Source organism: Leiobunum rupestre, chromosome 10 (assembly GCF_980474605.1).
Source record: "Leiobunum rupestre chromosome 10, qqLeiRupe1.1.hap1, whole genome shotgun sequence".
NCBI lineage: Eukaryota > Metazoa > Arthropoda > Arachnida > Opiliones > Sclerosomatidae > Leiobunum > Leiobunum rupestre.
Window position 1 is genome coordinate 16758322 of NC_143393.1, and position 22708 is coordinate 16781029.

At 38.6% G+C, this 22708-nt stretch overlaps 3 protein-coding genes across 6 annotated transcripts; 2 read left to right on the forward strand and 1 right to left on the reverse strand.

Annotated features, from left to right (window-relative positions):
- Window positions 1–5612: 5612 nt before the first annotated feature.
- Window positions 5613–11489, forward strand: LOC149924866 (clotting factor C-like). 2 transcript variants are annotated; one of them, XM_090161229.1, is made up of 17 exons: window positions 5613–5914; window positions 6495–6624; window positions 6691–6845; window positions 6907–6999; window positions 7065–7229; window positions 7308–7484; window positions 7562–7768; window positions 7826–7895; window positions 7954–8151; window positions 8227–8321; window positions 8388–8558; window positions 8916–9179; window positions 9241–9426; window positions 9774–10430; window positions 10505–10791; window positions 10863–11030; window positions 11100–11489. In XM_090161229.1, the coding sequence occupies exons 1-17, from the start codon at window positions 5866–5868 to the stop codon at window positions 11448–11450; spliced, it is 3423 nt and encodes a 1140-aa protein (XP_090017355.1). In that variant the 5' UTR covers window positions 5613–5865; the 3' UTR covers window positions 11451–11489. The 2 variants fall into 2 exon arrangements, with proteins under 2 accessions (XP_090017355.1, XP_090017356.1); XM_090161230.1 differs by having other exon boundaries at window positions 8919–9179.
- Window positions 11490–16304: 4815 nt separating this feature from the next.
- On the forward strand, window positions 16305–18294 carry LOC149924867 (uncharacterized). Of its 2 annotated transcripts, none has more exons than XM_090160625.1 (9): window positions 16305–16458; window positions 16735–16791; window positions 16870–16925; window positions 16988–17059; window positions 17117–17247; window positions 17307–17469; window positions 17530–17646; window positions 17716–17907; window positions 17967–18294. In XM_090160625.1, the coding sequence occupies exons 2-9, from the start codon at window positions 16749–16751 to the stop codon at window positions 18147–18149; spliced, it is 957 nt and encodes a 318-aa protein (XP_090016751.1). In that variant the 5' UTR covers window positions 16305–16458; window positions 16735–16748; the 3' UTR covers window positions 18150–18294. The 2 variants fall into 2 exon arrangements, with proteins under 2 accessions (XP_090016751.1, XP_090016750.1); XM_090160624.1 differs by having other exon boundaries at window positions 16305–16452; window positions 16732–16791.
- LOC149924868 (uncharacterized) lies at window positions 18242–19546 on the reverse strand. 2 transcript variants are annotated; one of them, XM_090160622.1, is made up of 2 exons: window positions 19419–19546; window positions 18242–19302 (listed from the first exon to the last, which is right to left on the reverse strand). In XM_090160622.1, exons 1-2 carry the CDS (start codon window positions 19493–19495, stop codon window positions 18276–18278), a joined length of 1104 nt encoding a protein of 367 aa, XP_090016748.1. In that variant the 5' UTR covers window positions 19496–19546; the 3' UTR covers window positions 18242–18275. The 2 variants fall into 2 exon arrangements, with proteins under 2 accessions (XP_090016748.1, XP_090016749.1); XM_090160623.1 differs by having other exon boundaries at window positions 18242–19342; window positions 19419–19545.
- Window positions 19547–22708: the final 3162 nt, after the last annotated feature.

The window sequence follows — 22708 nt, forward strand, 5'->3', positions numbered from 1 at the left end:
TTTTTGAACGATAGGTGATACACGAAAATTTTCAATCAACAAGTTCTAAAGCGTACTCGAAAACCTTTAATGAAATTGGTTTGGTCAAAAACTGACAATGTTTCATTGAAATAATACATCATGAAAAAAAAACCTGTTGGTAGTACCCAAAAAGGTTTACGTCTCACGAAAAAGAAAGTTAGAGGCCATCGTACTGGACCATTCTTGCCTATCCATCGCCCAGGGAACTCGTTGTTAAGGTACTGCACGACGTGTCTTTCTTGGTGGGCAGGTGTACCGTCATGCTGGAACCAAAGGCGTGGGACCTCGACTAATGGCACATCTTCCAACTCGTCTGCGACTTTATTTTGTAGAAAGGCCAGGTAGTTCTGCCCATTGAGCCGACACGGAAGAAAACATGGCTTAATAACGCGATATCCCAGAAGACCAGCGGAATTGTACCTGATTGTAGTGAGGAAATCTCCAGTGCGTATTTGCATCACTCCACATGTGGTTATTTTGGCTGTTAAACGGGCCGTCTCTCCCAAAGGAGCACTCGTCCGACGCAAGAATCAAACGGAGGAAATCTTCGTTTCCGTCGGCCATAGTACAAAACCAGTTACAGAAAACCAGCCGAAGTCGCTGATCACCATCGTAAAATGCTCGGTGGAGCGTGGCACGAAATGGGTGATGGTTATGACGGTCAAGGACACTCCAAACGTAGTACTTTGACAAGTCCAAATCAGAGAAGGTCATTCTTATGCTTACTCGAGGGTAGGCGATGACTGTGTCTTCCATTTTGATGTTGTAATGGCCAGGTCCGCGGAATCCGCAATTCACGTTGCTTTCGTTTTCAAAGTCACGGACAGCACGGAGCACATTGTGGTGATTTGGACGACTATCGGGATACAACGGCCTTAAATGGGTTGGAGTGTGCAATAACTGGTGGCTTTACCGGAGAGTCGGGGTCTGGCTCTTGTAACCCATAAGGGCGGTGGCTAGCTCCGGTCAAATGTTCCTATGTCCACCTCCGACTTAGGTCAGGTTTGGGCTGGATACTGAGCTTAGGCTCAGGCTAACGGAGAGGGTCCGTGCAAACTGGCCGCCTCGTTGGATTGAGTAGCCTGCTGTGGGGCGGCGGGCCTCCGTATGAGGGCACGCCGGTCCTGTTTCCCGGCCTTTTTGATTCACACCGGGATCTCCGGTGCCAGCTGTGCCGGGTTACTTGGGCTGCTGTGTGCCCGTCGTTCCCCTTTAGGAGCTCTCTCCAAAGGGTTTGACTCCTTACCTTAGTAGGTAGGGTGTCGGCTCGAGTTGCTACAGCATCCACTCTCACTCCCGCTGTTGTGTGCGAAGTGGGAATTGGTCCACCCATTGCTGCACCTTCTGCTGGGTTGATTGGCTTGCGTCAAAGGTGCGACCATCAGTAGTAGGGTTCTGCTACCCATGCTGCATTTGTCACCTGTCCGGGCTGAGGGGTCACTGGCGTAGGACACTATGATGATAGGCCTCCGGTGGTATGGTCTTTGTTACTAGGTACACCGGGCTATAAATTCTGACACACTGTCAGGATACAACATTTGAAATAATCGACTCAATTCAAGTACATTTCGTTGACCATCTCCGTAGTATAATTCGACCATCCTGGACCGCTGTTCACAGGTATAACGAGGCATCTTTTTATTTTACTGGAGTACGTTCAGAGAATAATTTTAAAACGAAGCTGTCTCTTTAAATAATAAAATGGAACCACACTTTAAGCGACAGAGTAGTGCAAAATAAAAAACACGTGGGAAATTCAGTTGGCATAAATTAGACGGTTTCGTGGACTTCTTGCAACATTCTTGCCCCAAATAAGACGCGTGAATTCTGGAATTGATCTACTATGTAAATTGTATTTTCTCTAAAAAAAGATTTAAAATGATTTGGCTTAAAAAGCAGTCCCTATTTTTATCTTTACCAACATACGATCATTTCAAATTAGATAGGTTTCTCTTTCTTTTTCATGAGTCGTAAACCTTTTTGGGTAGTACCAACTTGGTTTTTTTCATGACGTATTATTTCAATGAAAAATTGTCCGTTTTTGACCAAACCAATTTCATTAATGGTGATCGAGTACGCTCTACAACTTGTTGATTGCAAATTTTCGTCTACCATCTATCGTTCAATACTATACTGTCCTATGCAGCTGTAGTCTGGTGGCCAAGGGTTACTCTTAAAACGGTGCAGTCAGAACTGCGCACTCTTCAAAGGCTAGCTTGCGTTGGCAAAACAGGAGCTATGAGAACAGCCTCAACTGCTTCTCTAGAAATTCTACTGAATATTCTTCCTCTACATTTGTTTATAGAGGAAGCTGCTACTTTTGGTGCCTATAGGCTAAACCAAAACGGGTGGTGGATGGCCAAAAGTTGGGAAAAGAGCCACACTACGCTTTTTAGGGATATTTCCAGTCGGTTACCTGTTCTTTCAATGGGTTCTGACAACATGGCTGCTAAACTTCGTTTTAATAAGCCTTTCGGCGTGAACTTCCCTAGCCGCACAGAATGGTCAAATGTTACCCTCGGTACCAGAGGGAAAGTTGTCTATTTCACCGATGGGTCTAAAACCCATTTAGGTGCGGGCGCAGGGATGAACTGCCTAACGGCCAAGTACGGCTTCTACGAGAGCCTTGGGATTTATGCAAGTGTCTTTAAGGCAGAGATTTCTGCTATCTGCTTCTGTGTTGACTTCTGTCTTAAGAAGAACTATCGCGGGAAAGTTATCCAAATTTGTTCGGATAGCCAGGCTGCTTTAAAAGCTCTAAACCAGTCTAGTGTTTCTTCCAGACTGGTTCTTAGCTGCTTGGATCTCCTTTCCAATCTCGGTACGCTTAATAAGGTTCAACTTTATTGGGTCCCAGGACATAAGGGGTATCATGGGAATGAAAAGGCTGACATCTTGGCCAGGGAGGGTGCGACGGCTGGGTTCTGTGGGCCAGAACCTGCTGTCCCTATCCCCCGTGGCTTGATACGCAGCCTGGTCTCCAAGTACATGACTAACCATCAACTTGAGCTCTGGCTCGAGATGGATGGCCAAAGTCAGGCTAAGGAGTTTATTCCTGGCCCCTCTAGGCAAAGGGCGAAAGAACTGCTTTCGCTCTCAAAATCTAGTATAAGGTGGGTTACTGGCCTGCTTACAGGTCACTGCCAGCTCAACAGACATTTAAATCTTATTGGTATCAGCGATGACCCACTATGTAGGGCCTGTATGGCCGAGGAGGAAACTGCCTCTCACGTTCTCTGTAGCTGCGATTTTTATGCGGCTCAAAGGCTAGAGCATCTTGGGATGCATCAATTGGAAACTAACGACTTCTTTAATATGCCAGCCAAAAGTATCTTAAGGTTTGTGTCGGAGATAGGACTTTTCTAAGTCAAGGGAGAACAATGGACCTAGGGTCGAAGTGCATGGTTGGGCATTCATGCCTCCCCGCCCCCTCTCAATAATAATTATAATTATCGTTCAAAAAATAAAAATTTCAAAACGGTGAAAAATTTAACGATTTTTCAGAAAATTCCAAAAGAAAAGGGTCCTTTCTTATAAACGCCTGGGCCGATCAAATTAGGACAACCTATATATTAACGATAATACTATTCAGCATGGACATTATAAGTAAAGTACTTAAGGTATACTAGTCTTGCCACCTTACCTAGTGTTTCAAACTCCATGTAAAATGACCATGTACCATAAAGAAGGTATTAAATATGTTTACACAAAGTATTTAGAAAGAGATTATTTATTGTTATGAAAACGGTAAATTTATAACATGGACACGGTAATGTTTTTACGGGGGGGGGGTAGTTTAATTTAGCCTCAAAATGAGAGGGGCGCCAAAAATCCCCTTGCCCGGGTGAAAATAATTTCTTGAGCCGGCCCTGCCGACGATAATTCTTGGATCACACGTGCGAAATTGTTAAAGTAATTTCAAATTACGACCAGAACTTTGAAAATACTAAAATGTATCCCAAAACAATTAGTTAATCATATTTACTATACATACAGTAATATTATTTGACTTATTTGACATTATTTAGAATTGTATCCCAATATTTTGGGAAATACGAGCAATTTTACTTCCCCGCCTGGTTGTTTTGAACAAGAAGCGATTTCTCACGCTGTTTATATAAAAAGAAGTTATTTTAGTGGTAAGTGTCAACCTGTCTATAGTGTTTCATTTAGTGTTGTTAATTTTCCAGAAAAATAAAATGTGGAAAAATTTCCACAAAATTTTCCGAATTTAAACATAAATTACTTTTTAAGGGTTATTAATGTTTTTACATTTTTATCGATTGAAAATTTCTAATAACAGTAAACATACTAAGAAACATTAATAGTGTTACATTGTTTATTAGTTTAAACTAGTCTAGAGGTTTAGTTTTACTTTCAGATTCGAAAAAATTAGGCGAAAATGCCGCTTTATTTAAATTTGCAAACAATATAATAGATTAATCATGGAATGAAAACTTTTTTTTATTTTTTTTTTGAAGAATACGGAAAATTTCCGGAAAAAGCCCTCGGTCATTTTCCGGAAAAATTTCCGAATTACAATACTAGTTTTATTATTTTTTCGAGATTTCATCATTTGTACAAATCAGAGAAAAGTGGGCATTACCAAATATAACAATAAATTTGATGTTTAATAATAATAATAATAATCAGCTAGGCTAATATCCAAGGCACCACCTTAGGCCTCAGTCATCAAGCGACTTTTAAAGCCTTTAATACTACAGACATCCTATTATATTCTACTATGTCGCTTTCCCCCTTTTGAGAAGCTTAACCAGATTTTATATCAGGCGATATGAGTACGAAACCTTACTCATTAACGGTTGAATTTTTCTCGCTGTAATTAGGTGCTGAGAAAATATATTGCCTACCAAACAGAGCTGTTCCAATAATTCTACACCAACAAACAACCATGATAGCACGATCAGTTTGTGCCCACATTTATAAACTTTAAAAAATATGTATTTAATGTCATCTGCATTTTATGAAAGGGGGAAAATATCATATTCCCAAATATTTCTGGTGTACAAATAAAAATAAAATTATATATAATTCAGCTGAACTTTTTTAGATCAGTACAACATTTTAAATGTTTTAATTTGACGGCTAGAAAAATAATTTATAATTTTTTATACTTCTGTTTCCGTGTCGTACATTCCAGCGTATTTTCCCAATCTAAATAAATTTAAAACCCGGATTAAAATAAATTTGTTAGAAAACATTTTGAAAGCTGTCAATATCAAATTATTACGAAAAAAATATCGTCATTACTAAGGTGACAAATAACTCAACATCTTTCAAAATAGGTTGCTTAAATCCGGAACTTATATTCTCAACCACAAATGATCAATTTACTAAGCAATTTCGTAAATTAGCCTTTAGTTTTAAACTGTATAACAACATTAATTTTCGCCAAAGGTCATTTTATTCATTGCGCAATACTTCATAATTTAATAGATATTTTTTTATCTTATTTTTGCCTCGGCTAGTTCCGCCTAACTCTATAAGAAGAAGATAGAAAACACGTGATTCGTGAGGCAAAGCGTCCAGTCTTCGCGGTGGTTTTTCCCCGCAGTTAAACCGACTTTTAAAACGCCAAATTATCATCCTTTACAAAACTTATCTAGTCATCGAATGTGAAAGGTCTTTTAGCAACAAGCGTATGAAAGGGAAAGAGATTGCAAATTCTCGGTATTTAGAAAAAGCCGAGAGAAACTTGGATAGAATATAAAACGCATGGGAAATTTAAACAGACGAACCGGATTTTGACCCAAGACAAGGGAGCTACAAAGTTTACCACCGTTTCGTGATAGTTCAATTAATTTTGTAAAAAGTGTTCAAAATATGGAATTTAAGCCGCGTTCAGCGAAGAATCTCGCTTGGGTTTTTACAAGTAAGCGATCATTTTGTTTTTAATTTGTGTTCGAAATTATATCTATTCGCGCATCGAGTAACTTTCTTCTTAGAAATATATCGTGTTTCGGACGTCATTTATAAGTTGAAGTCACTGATTTTAGACAATATATAACATCCGTTTTAGCGGTAATCGGTAGCGAACACTCTCGCTGTTTCCGTCTCGGAATCTATGTATTAGCTCGTTAAATAATTTCCCAATTGTCGTCATTTGATTTCGGACAAACGCCTACTACGGGATTTCAACATCGCGTCGATAAAGGATTTGACACTTCCTTCGCGACAGAAACAAAATCCAATCCTTTATCTCGTTCTAAACAGTGCCAAAACTTAGTAGATGCTTTATAACTAGTTATTTGAAGATCCGATTCGACATCTACGTAACTAATTTAGTATTGTTGTCAACGGTCGATTATTCTTATAAGAAAGAAATCGCGGGTCTTCCGTATTTTAAGATGAACGTTAAATGATTGAATTGGAAGCCTTTTAGTATACCTTTTTCAAGATGTTATTAGCGAGTCATAATTTACTTTTTGCCATCTTGGTTTTCAATTGTTTAGTTTGTCATATTTTGGCTATTATACGTTTGAATACCGGAGTGGGCGTAAACTTAGGATTATGTCCCGACAAAAAATTTCAATGCCAGTGCGGTTTTGATCCTCATCTAAAGATTGAAATTCCAGTAAAACAGTAAGACATTTACCCAAATTAAGCTCGTTAGATCAAGTCTAAGGTAACTTTTAAACCCTTCGCTAGATGTACGCATTTCTATCGATGGGAACCTTACTGTAAGCCTTGTGATAAGTTGGAAGAAAATGATGTTTGTCCGAGGTACAGCGCGTGTAAACTTTGCGAAACTAATCAATGTACCGCTTGTCCTTTCAATCGCTTCGGCCTATGGTGCGAAAAAGGTAAGAATAGCAGTTTCGTGTCACTAGTAATATCTTTACGTAAAATCATCGCGTCTTTCAGATTGTAAGTGCCAGAACGGGGCCGATTGCGACATCAATGGATTTTGCCATTGCATCAACGGATATGAGGGAAAGTTCTGTGAAACTAACACCGGTATGAAGGATTGATGACGCTTTGTATTTGATATGAATGTAGACGTAAACTTGCTATTTATGTAGGATGTCATCCTCCGGCAATAACGCCGCCGTTGATAGAGACCAAGTTTCCCGAGAACCAACCCCTTTTCGTCGAATATCAATGTCCTCCGACGCACGCGTTGACTGGAGTTAGTCGAATCTCTTGCCTACCTACCAGAGAATGGAGTCATCCACCTCCTACTTGCAGTAATTCTTTTTTATACGTTTTCTCTCCTACCTGAATTTCTTTCGGTAAATCACTTGTTTGATATCTCTTTTAACCAGCGATGCGATGCGACGTTCCTGATTCGATACCGAATATGGTGATATCAACGACTCGAAGACCCGTTCTCAGCGGCGACGCTGTCACCTTCAATTGTAGCCCCGGATATTCCATCTTCGGGTCATCAACCGCCAATTGCGGAAAGGATGGCGAAATGGATCGAGAATTGCCCGTTTGCGGTAACCACGATTTTCTAAGCCCGCATTGTCTGAAGCGATTTACTGGAACGTGTCATTCTGTTCCATTATTTTCCTAGTTAAGGTCAATGAATGTTCGGAGCCTTTGAAAGTGCTGAAATCGTCTCGAGAAATCTCTTTCCCCGTGCCTCAAGTGACTGACCGCTACTTCAACGGAACACTCATTAAATACCAATGCGATAAAGATTATTTCATGTTCGGTAACAGCGAAATTGTCTGCCTCTTTAGTGGCCTCTGGAATTTTCCGCCGCCGACATGCGTCAAAGGTATCGTCGTAGAGACGTATCATACATTGATTTTTACTAATTTTGAAAATATTTCAGTTCCGGAATCAACCATAACCTGCGACACTACCGCGGCAGAAATCCTAGATGATAATGGTGTCACAGTCAGGTGAGAAAGAGCTACATCTTGCCATGTCAGTCTTTCTATAACCTTCAAAATATTTCAGCGTCCGTTGCCCTCCCGGTTGCGCAATGACCAGCTATCCCATTTATGGGACTGTCATCTACCATTACCGCTCTTCGATCTGCAGGGCTGCTTTGCACGGTGGAAAAGTTACTAACAATGGTGGGGTCGTTTTTTTGACCAACAGCGGCCACTACTCTGACTTCTTGAGTAGTAATTTAAATGGAATAAAGTCAAACGCGTAAGAGACGTTTGAATAAATGGCTCTCGTTTCAAAAGAAGTCGTATTTTTAATTTACTTTTCTTATAATAACAGAAAACCCGAAGCGGGAATAAGCTTCAGATTCACACACAGCCCCGATAAGAACTACTTCAGTCAAAATGGGGCCAAATCATATGGCGCAGAACCTGGTAAACAACCCGTGTAATTACTATACAAATGTTGTTGCGTTGGTAAAAATGGCTCTGGATTTTTAGATTGTCCAACTGGATGGATTGCCTTTAGCGGATATTGTTTTATTTACGTGGAAAAGGCTAAAGCATTCGAAATGTCTAAAAGCACCTGTTCCAACTTGGGTACAAGACTACCCAATTTGAAAGATGGTTCGTTTCTAACCTCAATCAAAGCCAAGCTGGATGAATCTAAAGGTACAACAAAAGATGCCGTTGATAATCTTAAAGACGGTGTAGATGGTTCATTTAGTCAAGGAAAGATAGAAATTGTTAAAGATTTGACGGAAGAATCTATACCCGAAGAGTTAAACATCGGGGAGTTGTTCGCTAGGGCTACACCTAAAGAACTCCCGAAAGTACCAATAATACCAGTGCCAAGTATATAAAGCAATTTGCGGTATAGCAGGATTGAAATAGAGCTATGTAAACCGTATCACATATAATCAGCTTTGAGTGAAATAAACTTTCTTCTTGAAATCAAACATTCTTATCTTTTATTAGGTCTTAGAATATCGTATTTTTCCAGATTTATAATATGCGTACATAATTTAGCAGGGGTACAAAGGTCTTGGCTGCTATCGAAACGAAATGCGAACTACACCGACTCCATCGTTGTTTGGAGAGGGAAAGATGCCTTCAACAACGAGGAACAACAAATGTTCACCGAATTCGATCACGCATTGGACCATCACGACAGCCCCAGCGCTCTGTGTACCGTGATTGAATCTAGGGAAAATCTCTTGCTTTGGAAACTACGAAAATGCGATGATCCTGCACCGTTTCTCTGCGTTTACAACCCGAAAGACTATGTCGAAGGTAGGGTTCTTTGGTAGCATTTCATGATACTTGTATGATTGAAAAGTATTTAATACTCAAGAAAACTGCGACGATCCTGGAAACCTTCAAAACGGATATGCCGAGTTCGAAGGTGAAAACAAAGGTTTCCAAAAAGGAGCGGTCATCAAGTATCATTGCGCCGAGCTCCATTATCTGAGCGGAGAAGCCACTTCAGTTTGTTCGGAGAACGCCACTTGGACTAATCCAAAACCACGATGCATTAAACGTCAGTATACTTTTTGACTGACAAACAGTGTTGGGCATTTTCGCCAAAGAGTCGCTCAGCTCACTCACCGCTCGCACTCGCTAGCATAATATCCGCTCACTCTCACGTATTTTTGAGCGGTAAAATCAGCGCTACTCTCTATTCGTTCTTTTTGAGCGCTGAAATTGGCGCTCCTCTCATTTTCGTTTCGCGTTCGTTCAAAAAAAAACATTTTGCCGCTCAATTTCGCTCATAATAACAAAAGCGCTCACAATGAGAGGAGCGGTGCCCATCACTGCTAACACAACAATATAATACACTTTTGTAATTTTAAAACACAAACGTTTGATACCATATTGTTCTTTCAGTAAGTACATGTTCTGATATTCAAATTCCGAAATATGGAAGCATGAAGGTTTTACCTCCGGATGAGAATTTAAGTCAGCAAAAACGCGGTGGGATAGTACGATCTAGGATCGCCAGACCTTTCCATCTGGGACCTCGACCGATCCCTTCGACCAATGGCACCATAACAAATAATCGAACTAAACGAATGACTAATGAGACATTAAAATCAATTACTACTATTGCTCCAACCATCGCAACTTCGGACGAAGTTCAGGTTTTGAATATTACAAGAGAAACCAGTACAAACAAGCCGGACGATGTTTCAGAATCTAATTCAACAAATAAATCAAATAATACTTCGGAAACACCTGTAGTTACGAAACCAACGGTTCCGGGCCAAAGAATAAGAGTTGGCTTATCTTCTCACAACGCTTCGAAAGAACGAGTTAATCCTAATGGACTGTCGTACAAGCCGACAAGCTCAGACGTTTTCTTTCCAAATAAAAATAAAGATTCCCAGGCTGTGGAGAATGTCATTTTACCAGAAGGACATTACCGCGTCGGAACGAGAGTAAGCTACGCGTGTGAATCACGTTACTACGACATCATTGGCTCGCAATCTAGACGTTGTCAGTCAGACGGCACGTGGTCCGGAAGAGGAGTCACCTGCGTCCCCGGTAAATTAATGAATTAATACAATTTGTTAACTTAATTATTTATCGATATCTAAGAATGTAAGTATGATTTGTAGTTTGTGGAAGATCGGACTCACCGAAAACGCCATTCATTACTAATGGAAACGCTACTGAAGTCGGCCAATGGCCGTGGCAAGTTGGGATATCTCAGTTTTTGAAGGAATACGATCAGTGGTTTTTGCTGTGTGGCGGAGCTCTAATAAGCGAAAGCTGGGTGTTAACAGCCGCTCACTGTTTAACCAGTCCTACTGGACAAATCCTTCCTTTGTCAAACTTCAAATTTCAATTTGGAAAGTACCACCGTAATAACGAGCTCGATGATGATATGGTGGAAGAACGAGGAGTAAGTCTTTTATACGCTGATAAAAATCAGAAGTCTGTAAGTCGCCTTCTTAACTGAATATTTAATCTTAGGCTAAGGAGATCCACGTACATCCGGACTTCGATCCCACTTTGTACGATGCCGACATAGCTTTAGTGCTATTAGATATACCAGTCATTTTGACATCGAGAGTCCAACCAATATGTTTGCCAACCGATAGAAGTACTCGCCTCAATATAGTCGACGGCAAAAAAGGAGTCGTATGTATTTTCATTTTATTCTCGATTATATGTTTCTGGGATGTGCCCTTATAATATTGCGGTTTGAAGGTGACTGGATGGGGCTTGAATGAAGATGACGAATATTCCGAGACTTTGCGTCAAGCCGTCATGCCAGTTGTCGGGCATGAAAAATGCGAAAAGGGGTATGAGAAGGCTGGCCTTCCTCTTACGGTCTCAGAAAACATGTATTGCGCCGGCTATGAACAAGGAAGTACCGATGCCTGCAATGGGGACAGCGGAGGACCTATGGTCTTTGTAGACGATTCCGCCAAAGGAAGGAGGTGGATACTCGAAGGCATCGTCAGTTGGGGAAGCCCCACTGGTTGTGGCAACCCACAGCAATTTGGCGGATTTACGTTGGTCCATAAATTTTTGTCGTGGATTCAACAATTTATATAATTGTTTTTCAAGCTTTTAATAAATGATATTTCAAAAGAAGATGCTACATCATTGAAATATCTATAGGTCTCTTGCGACCCGATTTTGAAGCGAAGTAATCTATTCGGGTAGTTTTAATCAACAGATTTCCCATAGAATAGGCGCTTCAATTAAACATCTTAAAGGAAATTGCCCAGAAGTAATATCTCCGAGAGCCATGACCTGCAAGTTACGGTTTATATCCTATATAGAGCTTGTTAAAATAATGTAAACTTCTCACCTGTAAATATAACGTCGTGTTTGTTCTAAGCCTTAATATATAAAAAAAGCTACCTGGTTTAAAGGAAACACTTGTTGCATACCGTACAAGTGAAAAGTTTCGATTATTTGAACAAACACTATATAAACAGTAACTTGCAGGTCCCGGCTCTCGGAAATATTACTCCTTGGCAATTTCCTTGGAGATGTTTTATTGACGGGCCACCAAGGGCGGGCCACTTTTTATAATATAATATAATATCAAGAATGTATTTATTTATACTTAGGGAGAATCAGCGTATTTATGAACCTTGAGGGAGAATGATTAAGCTGAGTCAATTCGTGAACATTGTGGTTGCATTTTCCCCCGACACGAGAGGGGGGGGGGGGAAAAACGTCACCGGTGTGTGTTTCAAATCGCGTCTGAAGAAGGCAGTTTTAGGGAACCAATAATTTATCGGGCTGATTTGATTATTTTAAGGGAGAAGGAGCTTGAGGGGGATTTATTGGAAGAAACCAAAAATTCGCGTCAAAATACTAATTACCCCACAATACACGTATAACAAGGTTCGTACAAAATTCCTGGAATTAAATTCCCTGACATTTGCAGGTTTTCCCTGACCAAATTGCCGAATTTCCCTGACCATTTTTGTTGAATACATTTATGTTTTGAGGTAAAATCTTAAAAAATGTTAATTAAGTATTTTTTATCTTTCAAAAATTTATTTGCCGGTTTTGTTTTTGGTGTCATTTTAAATTTCCCTGACCTTTTGGAAACATTTTCAAGTTCCCTGACTTTTCCCTGACTTTGGAAAATTTTCAAATTCCCTGACTTTTCCTTGACCTTTGGAAACATTTTCAAGTTCCCTGACTTTTCCCTGACCTTTGGAAAATTTTCAAATTCCCTGACTTTTCCTTGACCTTTTGGAAACATTTTCAAATTCCCTGACTTTTCCCTTACCTTTTGGAATCATTTTCAAATTCCCTGACTTTTCCAGGTTTTCCAGGTCGTGTACGAACCCTGTATAAAATATCAGCTGGGTTTAAAGCATCGTACTTTTGTTTCTTAGAGCGCGCTTGCTTGCAACCAAACCTGATGCCATTACCAAAAACTAAAAGATTACTAGTCTGAGTAGTCTCTAACGTAAAAGTGGTCAAATGCCGTACTCAGAGGCATCTCGAAAGTCTAAATGCTCCGAACCTACAATATCTGTTATTAAAGAGTTGCCAATTATCCGTTACCGCCTCAAATTTGTTATTAAACGAAGCGTGTACATTGAGTTGGGAATAAATAGAGGTACAACTAAATCGGGCTGGCGCGGGACCAATTTCGTTCAATATGGAGACTTTATCAACTATATCGTTCAATCGTGGCGGCATCTGTCTCTAGTGGTGGCAACTATATTGCAATTGAATTTTTGCGCGAATCATATAACTTTACAAAATATAGATGGCGCTACCACCTAATTATAAAGATGAATTTCGTACAGTCTTCTCAGAACAGGTCCCGCGTAACCATGACAACCGAAATCGTAATTGTAATTCTAGCAGTATTATTCCCAATTCAATGAGCGTGTACGTTTAAAATACCGAAATATAAAGTTTCGTTGCTTTCCGTTTTGTAGTTAATTAGAAATAATTAGTAGAACGGCCAAACAATTTGAATTTTAATGTGGTGATTGACGTCATTGACTACACGTTATTTCTCACTGGCCACTATCCCCAACATAGAGTTTAGGCTTGGATATAAAATGTAGATGCTACTGATTCCGTGGCCGAAACCGACAAATCTCCTTTTAGAGCCATGTGATTCTACTACTGAATTTTGTAAGCAAACTAGGCGCGGTAAAATTATCGTTCAAAATAAAAACCGCCGCGGGGCACTACACGTAAATTTCATTTTAATATTAAATAAACTTAACGACGGTGTTTCATCAAGTGAGTTACATTTCCAGAAAGCCGATGACAAAACGAACATGAAAAATATTAAGTAGTTAAGTTTCTAATCCGAAAATCTATATGAAACTTACTCTTTAATAGGGTGTATATATAACAATATATTTATTTATGCTAACTTCCTCTTTCGTGACGGGGGGACACAAGACCATGGTGCATGTGGATAGTCGTACCTGTTCCGTAATGGGTCCTCCTTGATTTTACCACCAATGTCAGCCAGGCTTGGAAATAAGCGGTGGTCACTGGGTCAAAGACCAGTTTATTAATTGCTCGGACCAGTTTTTTTATTCAAAAGCTAGGGGTTCACTGGTCCAGTGTCCAGTTTATTAATTCAAAATTATCTACCGTATTATTAACCAACTGGTCTACGTGACCACTTAAATAATTCAAGAGTTGGGAGTCACTGGCCAAATAGACCAGTTTAGAAATAAACCTTATTTCCAAGCCTGTATGTCAGCCCCCCGAAGTCCCGGTTCCCTGCTTGAACATATTGAGTGCGTAATTTACGACTCCCTTATCCTCCCGGCTCCCTCTTAGAATTTTGACGCACCGCAGACGATATTGACCACTGTTTTATTGGACGGTATGCAACAAGTGTTTCCTTTTAACCTGGGAGCTGTTTTTGACATACTAACTCTTAGCAAAAACACGACGGTCTGTTTATAGGTGAAAAGTTTACCTTATTTCAACAAGCACCAAATAAACAGTAACATGCAGGTCCGGGCTCTCGGATATATTACTTCTTGGCGATTTCCTTGAAGATGTTTTTATTTAAGCCCCTATTAATCGATCTAACGAGCTTCTATTTATCTGCAACAACGATAGCTGAGCTCTGATAAATCAATATAAAATCCCGCTTCTTCACCCATAGGATGAAAGTCTGATTTATTGTGGAAAATACGTTTTTCTTTTTGGTAATCCAACCAGACCTGAAAATAGAATATCATTGACCCTCAAAACCAATGCTCGGACCATCGAAATAAATCATTCATAGGGTCTAGGGGTCACCAGACAAACCCCTCTAGAAAACTTAAAAAAATATTGAAATATTTTGCTTTTTATATTTTTATTTTGTAAAATAAAATAAACATTTAAAATTTTTTATTCTTTATATAATTTTTTAATTTTCACCCAAAAAAAGACATGAGAGGTCTGAAGAAATCCCCCAAAAATATCACTTTTGCAGGTCTGAATTAGAGACGAGTCGGGCCGACTACTTTTTAGGCACGGCCCATAGACTAATAAAGCTACGCTTTAGTCTATGGCCCGGCCCGAAAAGAAATAAAATAAATTTTGCCGATCCCACCCGACCCGAAAAGAATCTAAATTAATTTTACCCGGCCCGACCCGACCCTAAAAAAAATTTACGCGGCCCGATACGACCCGAAAAAACCAGGCCCGACCCGACTGAAATAATAGAACCAGTAAATGCTTACAATCATGTTGTTAATGCCTATGCCACCGCTAAACTCTACAAACCAACGAAACTTCCTGCCCGACCCGATTTAAAATGAGCACGACCCCACTTGATCCCGAATTCTTTCAATGAAAAAAAAGCTAGGCTCGACCTGACCCCGAGGGGTCCGTCACTGTACAAGATTCGGAATCAAGGAATCTTAGAGTTGATTCTTGTTGATTCCAAAGATTGGTGATTCCATTTGGATTCCGTGATTCCATGAAGATTCCGTGATTCCACGTTGAATCCGCGATTCTACTCTGATTCTATGATTTCGCACTGATAAAGTGAATCCATGATTTAGGTATGATTCCAGATTCCATGTATGATTCGGTGTGATTCCAGCATGATTCGGTATGATTCCATGATTTGGGTATGATTCCAGATTCCAGGAATGATTCCACAATTCGGGGATGATTCCTGATTCTAGAGGTGATTCCTGGATTCGAAATGGATTCCCTTGTGATTCCATGATTCAAAGACGATTTTTTGATTCTGAAAAATTTATGATTCCCGCCTAGATTCCTGCGATTCGGATTCAAGGAATCAGGGCCTGTACATGATTCCTTGAAGTGACGGACCCCTCGCCTGACCCGCAATAAATTAAATAATTTTAGGCCCCGACCCGCTCGGCCTAAATGCTAGGCTGCTAGCTAAAAGCACGGCCAACTTTGATCACGCGCTGTAGCGCGAGAGATGCGCGAGACATCAAAGTTGGCCGTGCTAAAAGGTACTGACATGGTACTGATCATTGAATTGGGATTAATACTGCTAGAATTACAATTACGATATCGGTTGCCATGGTTACGCGGGACCTGTTCTGATAAGACTGTATGAAATTCATCTTTATAATTAGGTGGTAGCGCCATCTATATTTTGTAAAGTTGTATGGCTAAAAATAAATAAGTATTAGCTAACTCACCGTAACTTGAGTTAAAAAGGATCGTGTTGACAGAATAAAATTATTTTTAAACAACTTCAAAGGTTTGTTTGTTACGAGTAATCATACATTTCAATTTCGCATCAGATTCGCGAAAAAATTAAATTGGAATATAGTTGCTACCTTTAGAGACAGATGCCGCCACGGGACAACGATAAAGTTGATAAAGTCTCCTTATTGAACGAAATTGGTCCCGCGTCAGCCAGATTTGTACCTCTATTTATTCCCAACTCAATGGTACTGATAAAAAACAGGTAACCTTCTTGTATTGTCGTCTGCTGGAAATTAAACCTTTTGTCAAGAATTGATATAGAAATTGTTAAGTCATTTTTATAATATAATAAAATTTTATTTTATATGAAAATATTGAATACAGGTTATTCCTTTTAATTTATTACAGACGAACATGAGTGGTAAGTGTTCGTTGTTTCTTATTTTACGTGTTAAAAGAGTAAAGGCTTAAAATTCCACTCTTATTTCTTTCTCTGTCAGTCGGTGAGTCGGAACATTGTCAAAATTAACTTAATTGACCGATTTTAAAATAATTTTTGCGTGTGTAAATTCTTCTACACCTTAAGGCCAAAGTTGTAGGAGTAGTGTCATGCACAAAAAGCGAATTTTTAAATGCCCCAATATTGTCGTATATTCAAGTTGTAACAATGAATTTAATGTAGTTTTCTCGTTATCTCTAGAAGAAGTTAATGATCCGATGGACGCTTCTAATCATCTGACTAGTGAAAGTGAAGATGAAGGTCGGTCAGAAAATGAAATCCTTATTTCTCAAAATTAAATCTTTCTTCCATCTTTATATTATTACATTTTAATTTTAGGTGATAAGGAAGCAGATGGTGAAGAATTAACATTTGAAATTGATCCTGATGCTAATGTATGCTTAAAACTTAATTAAAAATAGATGCTGATATATTTAGTATTTAATTTTTTTATTAGGAGCTTGACCTAACCCATCATAGGATCAAAGAGATTGACATCAATATTGGGACCTCTTACAATAATTTAGAAGTATGAGACTAGCTTACCATATTGGGTGTTCTTATTAATACATTTACTTTCACTTAGGTTTTGTGTTTTAGGAACAATCTTATAAAAAAAATTGAAAATCTTAGTGTATTATCAACATTAGTAGAGTTGGAACTATATGATAATCAGTTAACAAAACTTGAGGGATTGGAAAGCCTACTTAATTTAGAGTAAGAGCTATCAAACTAATAATGCATATTTCCTAATAAAATAAATTTATTTTTTTCAGAACATTGGACGTTTCTTTTAACCGTATTACACGCATAGAAAATTTAAGTGAACTTGCGAACCTGAAAAAGCTTTACTTGGTGAACAACAAAATACAGAAGATTGAAAATTTAGAGTCCCTCGTTAAATTAGAAATGATTGAGCTTGGTTCCAACAGAATAAGGGTACATTAATGTAATTTAGAAACTAGAAAATGTCATTCTAAAATTTATTTACATCATTAGACGATTGAAAATTTGGACAGTTTGATTAATTTGAAAAGTTTATTTTTGGGGAAAAACAAAATAAATAAGCTCCAAAATTTGGAAAATTTAAAATCCTTGGAACTTTTAAGTATTCAGGTATAAATTATTGCCATATTATATAAGATATATAATTATATCTTAATGGACAATTGGTATTATTTTCAGAGTAACCGGATCACAGTTTTAGAAAATTTAGATAAAAACACAAATTTGCAACATCTATATTTAAGCCACAATGGCATTTCAAAAGTAGAAAACTTGGATAGCAATGTTAGCCTTCAAACATTGGACATGGCAGCTAACAGAATCAAAATTGTTGAGAATGTTGCTCATCTGGTTAATTTAGAAGAATTTTGGGTAAGAAAACCAAACTTCATGTTTTAGGTAAAATTTTAATAATTAAATAAATCTTTCAGTTTAATGACAATCAAATTGATGGATGGGAAGGACTTGATATCCTGCAGAATTTCCCTAAACTAGAAACAGTTTACTTCGAAGGGAACCCATTTAGCCAAGACTCTTCGTACCGTCGTAAAATAATGTTGATTGTTCCTTGGATTCAACAAATTGATGCCACCCCAACTTCCCATAGCAGGTGAAAGCTTTTTTCAACAATATGATAAAAACAAAAAACACATCCAATAATTCAAAAATAGAGATAATATAAATAGCTTAAAATGTATAAAAAGTTATTTTATTCGTATGTACATTGCATATAGGAATAATTACAAAATCAGATTTAAATCTTGCTGTTTACCATCGATAATTTTTTCTAAAATCAAAGATATTGGTAAGGAAATACCACCTTCTTTTTCTACATCATTAAACGCAATTATTTTATAATTTCCTACACAATTGTTGTCACTTTCAATACAATATTTTAAAGTGTTGAGATAAATTTGATATTGCTCCCACATATATTCAGAGCTATCATTAATTTGCCTCAATGTTTCGTACATGTTCCCTAGAGAAGAGGGCACTTCAAAAAAGCAGTAGAATTGGGATTTTTCATTTTTTCGTTGTATTTTGTACGTCATTATTTTATATTCGCGATCTTTAGTTCCCCCATTGTCCTCTGTTATTACTATTGAGCCATTTGCTATTTGAAGATTGTTTGTTGTATCAATGTCAATTAATTTAGCAGTTGACAAACCAGATTTTGGTAACAAAATAATAAAATGTAAATCAGCTGTAATGTCATCTTCTTTTGGCAATTTTCTTATTTCTTCGCGAATTTTAGGTAATATTTTAGCGTAATATCCTTCGTATGTTTGATGGGCTGAAGCTTCCCCTAAAGGTGGCTTTTTGGTTGAATAATCGCAGATAGAATTCCAAGAATTAGTTTTAAAGAACTTGAGATAAACAAAAATTATAGTTGATATTATATAGAATAATATAACATAGCTTAGAAATTCATATATATGTGATATAAGATTGTAACAGTATAATAAAAAAACACTAAGAGCTAATTTTGTAACATATATAATTGTTAATCTTAAACTATCATTATTAAAATTCTCAAGGTATTCATATAGACGGTGAAAAAATGTACCATATGTAATCGACGTGATACAAAGTGCTGTATTTATAAACGTTTCACTTTTATAACAATAATAGTAAACTAGAAATTCCACAATGGACAGAAGTCCGCAGACAAGCCACGGTAATAAAACCAGACATCTTCGGGGTTGAGGAGTGAATTTGATTGCGTCAATATCTTCCGTAGTTGGTAAACGCTCGTACGAACTCATACTTTAGCATTTTCAAAAAAATAAATTGTAAATAAAAATGTCTAAGAATATAAATTAATGTAAACAGTTATAAATTAACATATAATCATGAATTCAAGATATAATTTTATATTCTACCTCATTGGTCTCGGGGTGACAAGCCAAGGGCATAGAGATAGAAAAGAAATATGGTACGAGGAAATCGAGAAAATCATAGAAATCTCATAGGTAACTAGAATGCTGCCGTGTAACTGGCAAATGGGCCAAACGCCGTGGCAGACGATAGCCAGATCTCAGCCAATCAGAGCTCAAAGAGTGGTTCTGCCAAGAATTTAATGTCACACGAGAGAATGACGTCACCTATCTCCCGCTTTAGTAGCGGATCCAAGGAGGATTATTATCCTCCTTGGCGGAACCACTCTACGGCCTCTCATTGGCTGAAGGTTCAAGGCGAACTGGCGTCAAGCTCGGCCGTAGGCGGCAGCATTCTAGTTACCTATGAGATTTATATGGAGAAAATTGAAGGAAATCTACCACATAGTAGTATCAAAGATAATTTAAACTTCGTACCCTAGATTCGAAATCACTCTCTCGCGCGTTGCCGATAGCGTTTACCCACTTCCCGCCGGAACTCAGAAAAAATTCGCTCCAATGGTGGCGCACTACTGCCATCTAGGGATAGAAACTAATTTTTTTTTGGAAGTTGCGGTGCGTAATTTGACGCGTTTTGCGTTCAACTCGAAGTTTTAAAACATGGTGGACCACAATTATAGCACTAAAAAAGTTTCAAATCGAAAGACTTACTAAAGGTGAGTAATATAATCTTACAAGCGATTCAAGCATAATTTGACTGAACTTAATAGTTCATTCAATTTCATTTACCATTTTAATAGGGTTCGTGTTTAACATCGACATTCTTAAGGAATATTTGCCTGAAATTTTAGAAATTCTTCAAGATTGGCATCATTACCGAAAGAAGATATTCAAGCACCAGAATTACCATTTGTTAAAGTAAGTTTTTATTGGAAATATATGACTTACAATTAAGCGTGTTTCTATAAATACTCTTGTTTTAAATAAAACAAATCTAGGCCTAAATATGGCGCCCTACCGCAACCGATGGAGCCGATTTTTCTGAGGTCACGTGCCGGAAGAGGGTAAACGCTTCATAACAAAACCGTGAATGGGAAAGCTCTCAGTATTCGAATCTAGGGTACGAAGTTTAAATTATCTTTGGTAGTATGACGGCTGTTTCACACTGCGCGCAGCAAGTAAACCGCGGAAAATAATCAACGGGGAATTTTTGCGGTGCGATAAACAAACGACGGAAAAATTAAATTACGATAATTTTCGAGTAATTTAGGGTGTTTATGAAGCAGCTAACTAATAATTGTACGTTCTCTTACCTACGATAATTTAAATATAAAATCTGAAATTTGAAATTATAACATTTGGTTGCTATAGAGGAATAAAGTAAAACGAGGAATTTTTGCAAGCGACTAAAACGAGGATTTTTTAAATCATATACAATCGCCGTCACGTCGTGCGATAGATGCCGCTAATCATCCGGCGGCTGAATATGTTATTCAAAGTGTTTTCCTTCAAATGTACAAACCACGGAAAAATTAAATTACGATAATATTCCAGTAATTAAGGGTGTTTATGAAGCAGCTAAATGCTAATTTTACGATACTTTAAATATAAAATCTGAAATTTGAAATTATAACATTTTGTTTCGAAATCACGGAAATAGTAAAACGAAGAGAAAGAAAAAAAGTTATACCAAATTATTTATTTATTTATTGAACATTTTAATTTTAAATTGTCTCTCTCAAGCCTTCACTACGTTAATTTAAACGCTTATTACGAACAATTCCTTTAAAAATCGAGGAATTGACTAAAACCCAGACTTTTCCGTTTTATACAATCGAAAACCTGGAGCGAGCGTTGGCTTCTACCGCTAAATTCAGCCAAATGCTCTGTCCTTTCCCTTCGCAGGGTGGGCCAGCCAGAGCAAGTCGCTAAATATGTCCTCCATGGAGTTGATCTCCGACAGGTCCCCTCCCTAAAGTATCTGGGAGTGACGCTCACAGATACACTAGAGTGGACCACACACATCACCCGGGTTACCGCGCAGGCTGCGAGAGCGCTGGGTTTCATTCGCCGCCACCTCTCTCACTGTTCCTTCACCACGAAATCTCTTGGAGTTAAAACATATGTTTTTCCGATCCTAGAGTACTGTTCTGCCGTCTGGGCTCCCTCGACTGTTGCGGGTGTCCATGCGGTTGACCGCATTCAGCGGCGTGCCCTCCGCTTCGCTGCCAGTGTTGGCTTTTCGTGGAGTACCTCTATGACCAGAGTTCTCAAAAACTTCAAATGGGATAACATGGCTTCGCGTCGTCGCCTTAAGAGATTGGTTATCGTAAATAGTGTTGTACATCGCACTTGTGGTGCCCTCGCTCCGCTTTCGAAGGCCATCTCTGGCTGGCATCGCCCCCCTAGAGGAAATCGTGCGGCCTCTATGGTTCTCCCCGGTTTTCGCCTCGCCGTTCGAAAACATTCTTTCCTCCCCTCCTCCATCCGCGAGTGGAATTCTCTTCCGGAGCATCTGAAAGACATTCCGAGCCGTGTTCCTTTCCGGAAGGCACTCTCTTCGTACCTGGACATGTACGAGTAACATTTTTTTTACATTTTTATTGTCTTGACGTGATGGGTTTCGACCCTTTGTTAAGCTATTACTGGACTTAAGAACTTAAGAACAAACGCGGTGGCTTCCAAGCAGATTGACCTAGGCTTAATGTTTTCAAAGCGCACCAACGAAAGAAATGGAGCTAACTACTTCCAAATCGCTCAAAATATTCCACATTTATAAATATTAAAAGAAAATATTAAAAACTTGATATATTTACCGTCATATTTACATTATTTTTGTAAAGCAATTAAGAACTCAAAAGCGAAATAATCGAAGAAAAACCCATGATAATCCTATGCGAATTTCCTGAGCTTAGCTGGCGTAGTTGATTAGTCCATGGGTAACTACATGGACTAATCAACTACGTAGTTACCTATGAGATTTCTATGATGGAGCCCGATTTTTCTGAGGTCACGTGCCGGAAAAGGGTAAACGCTTCGAAACAAAACCGTCAATGGGAAAGCTCTCAGTATTCGAATCTAGGGTACGAGTTTAAATTATCTTTGGGTTAAGGCACCCCTGTTTTTGACCGGGAAAATTCACCCCGCCCCCCGCTCATGCTTGAAAGCGGAGAAGGGCAGAATTTGCAACGCCATCAATTCTATCCTTCCTTTAAAGGTTTAAAGGCATAGAAATCTCATAGGTAACTAGAATGCTGCCGTGTAACTGGCAAATGGACCAAACGCCGTGGCAGACGATAGCCAGATCTCAACCAATCAGAGCTCAAAGAGTGGTT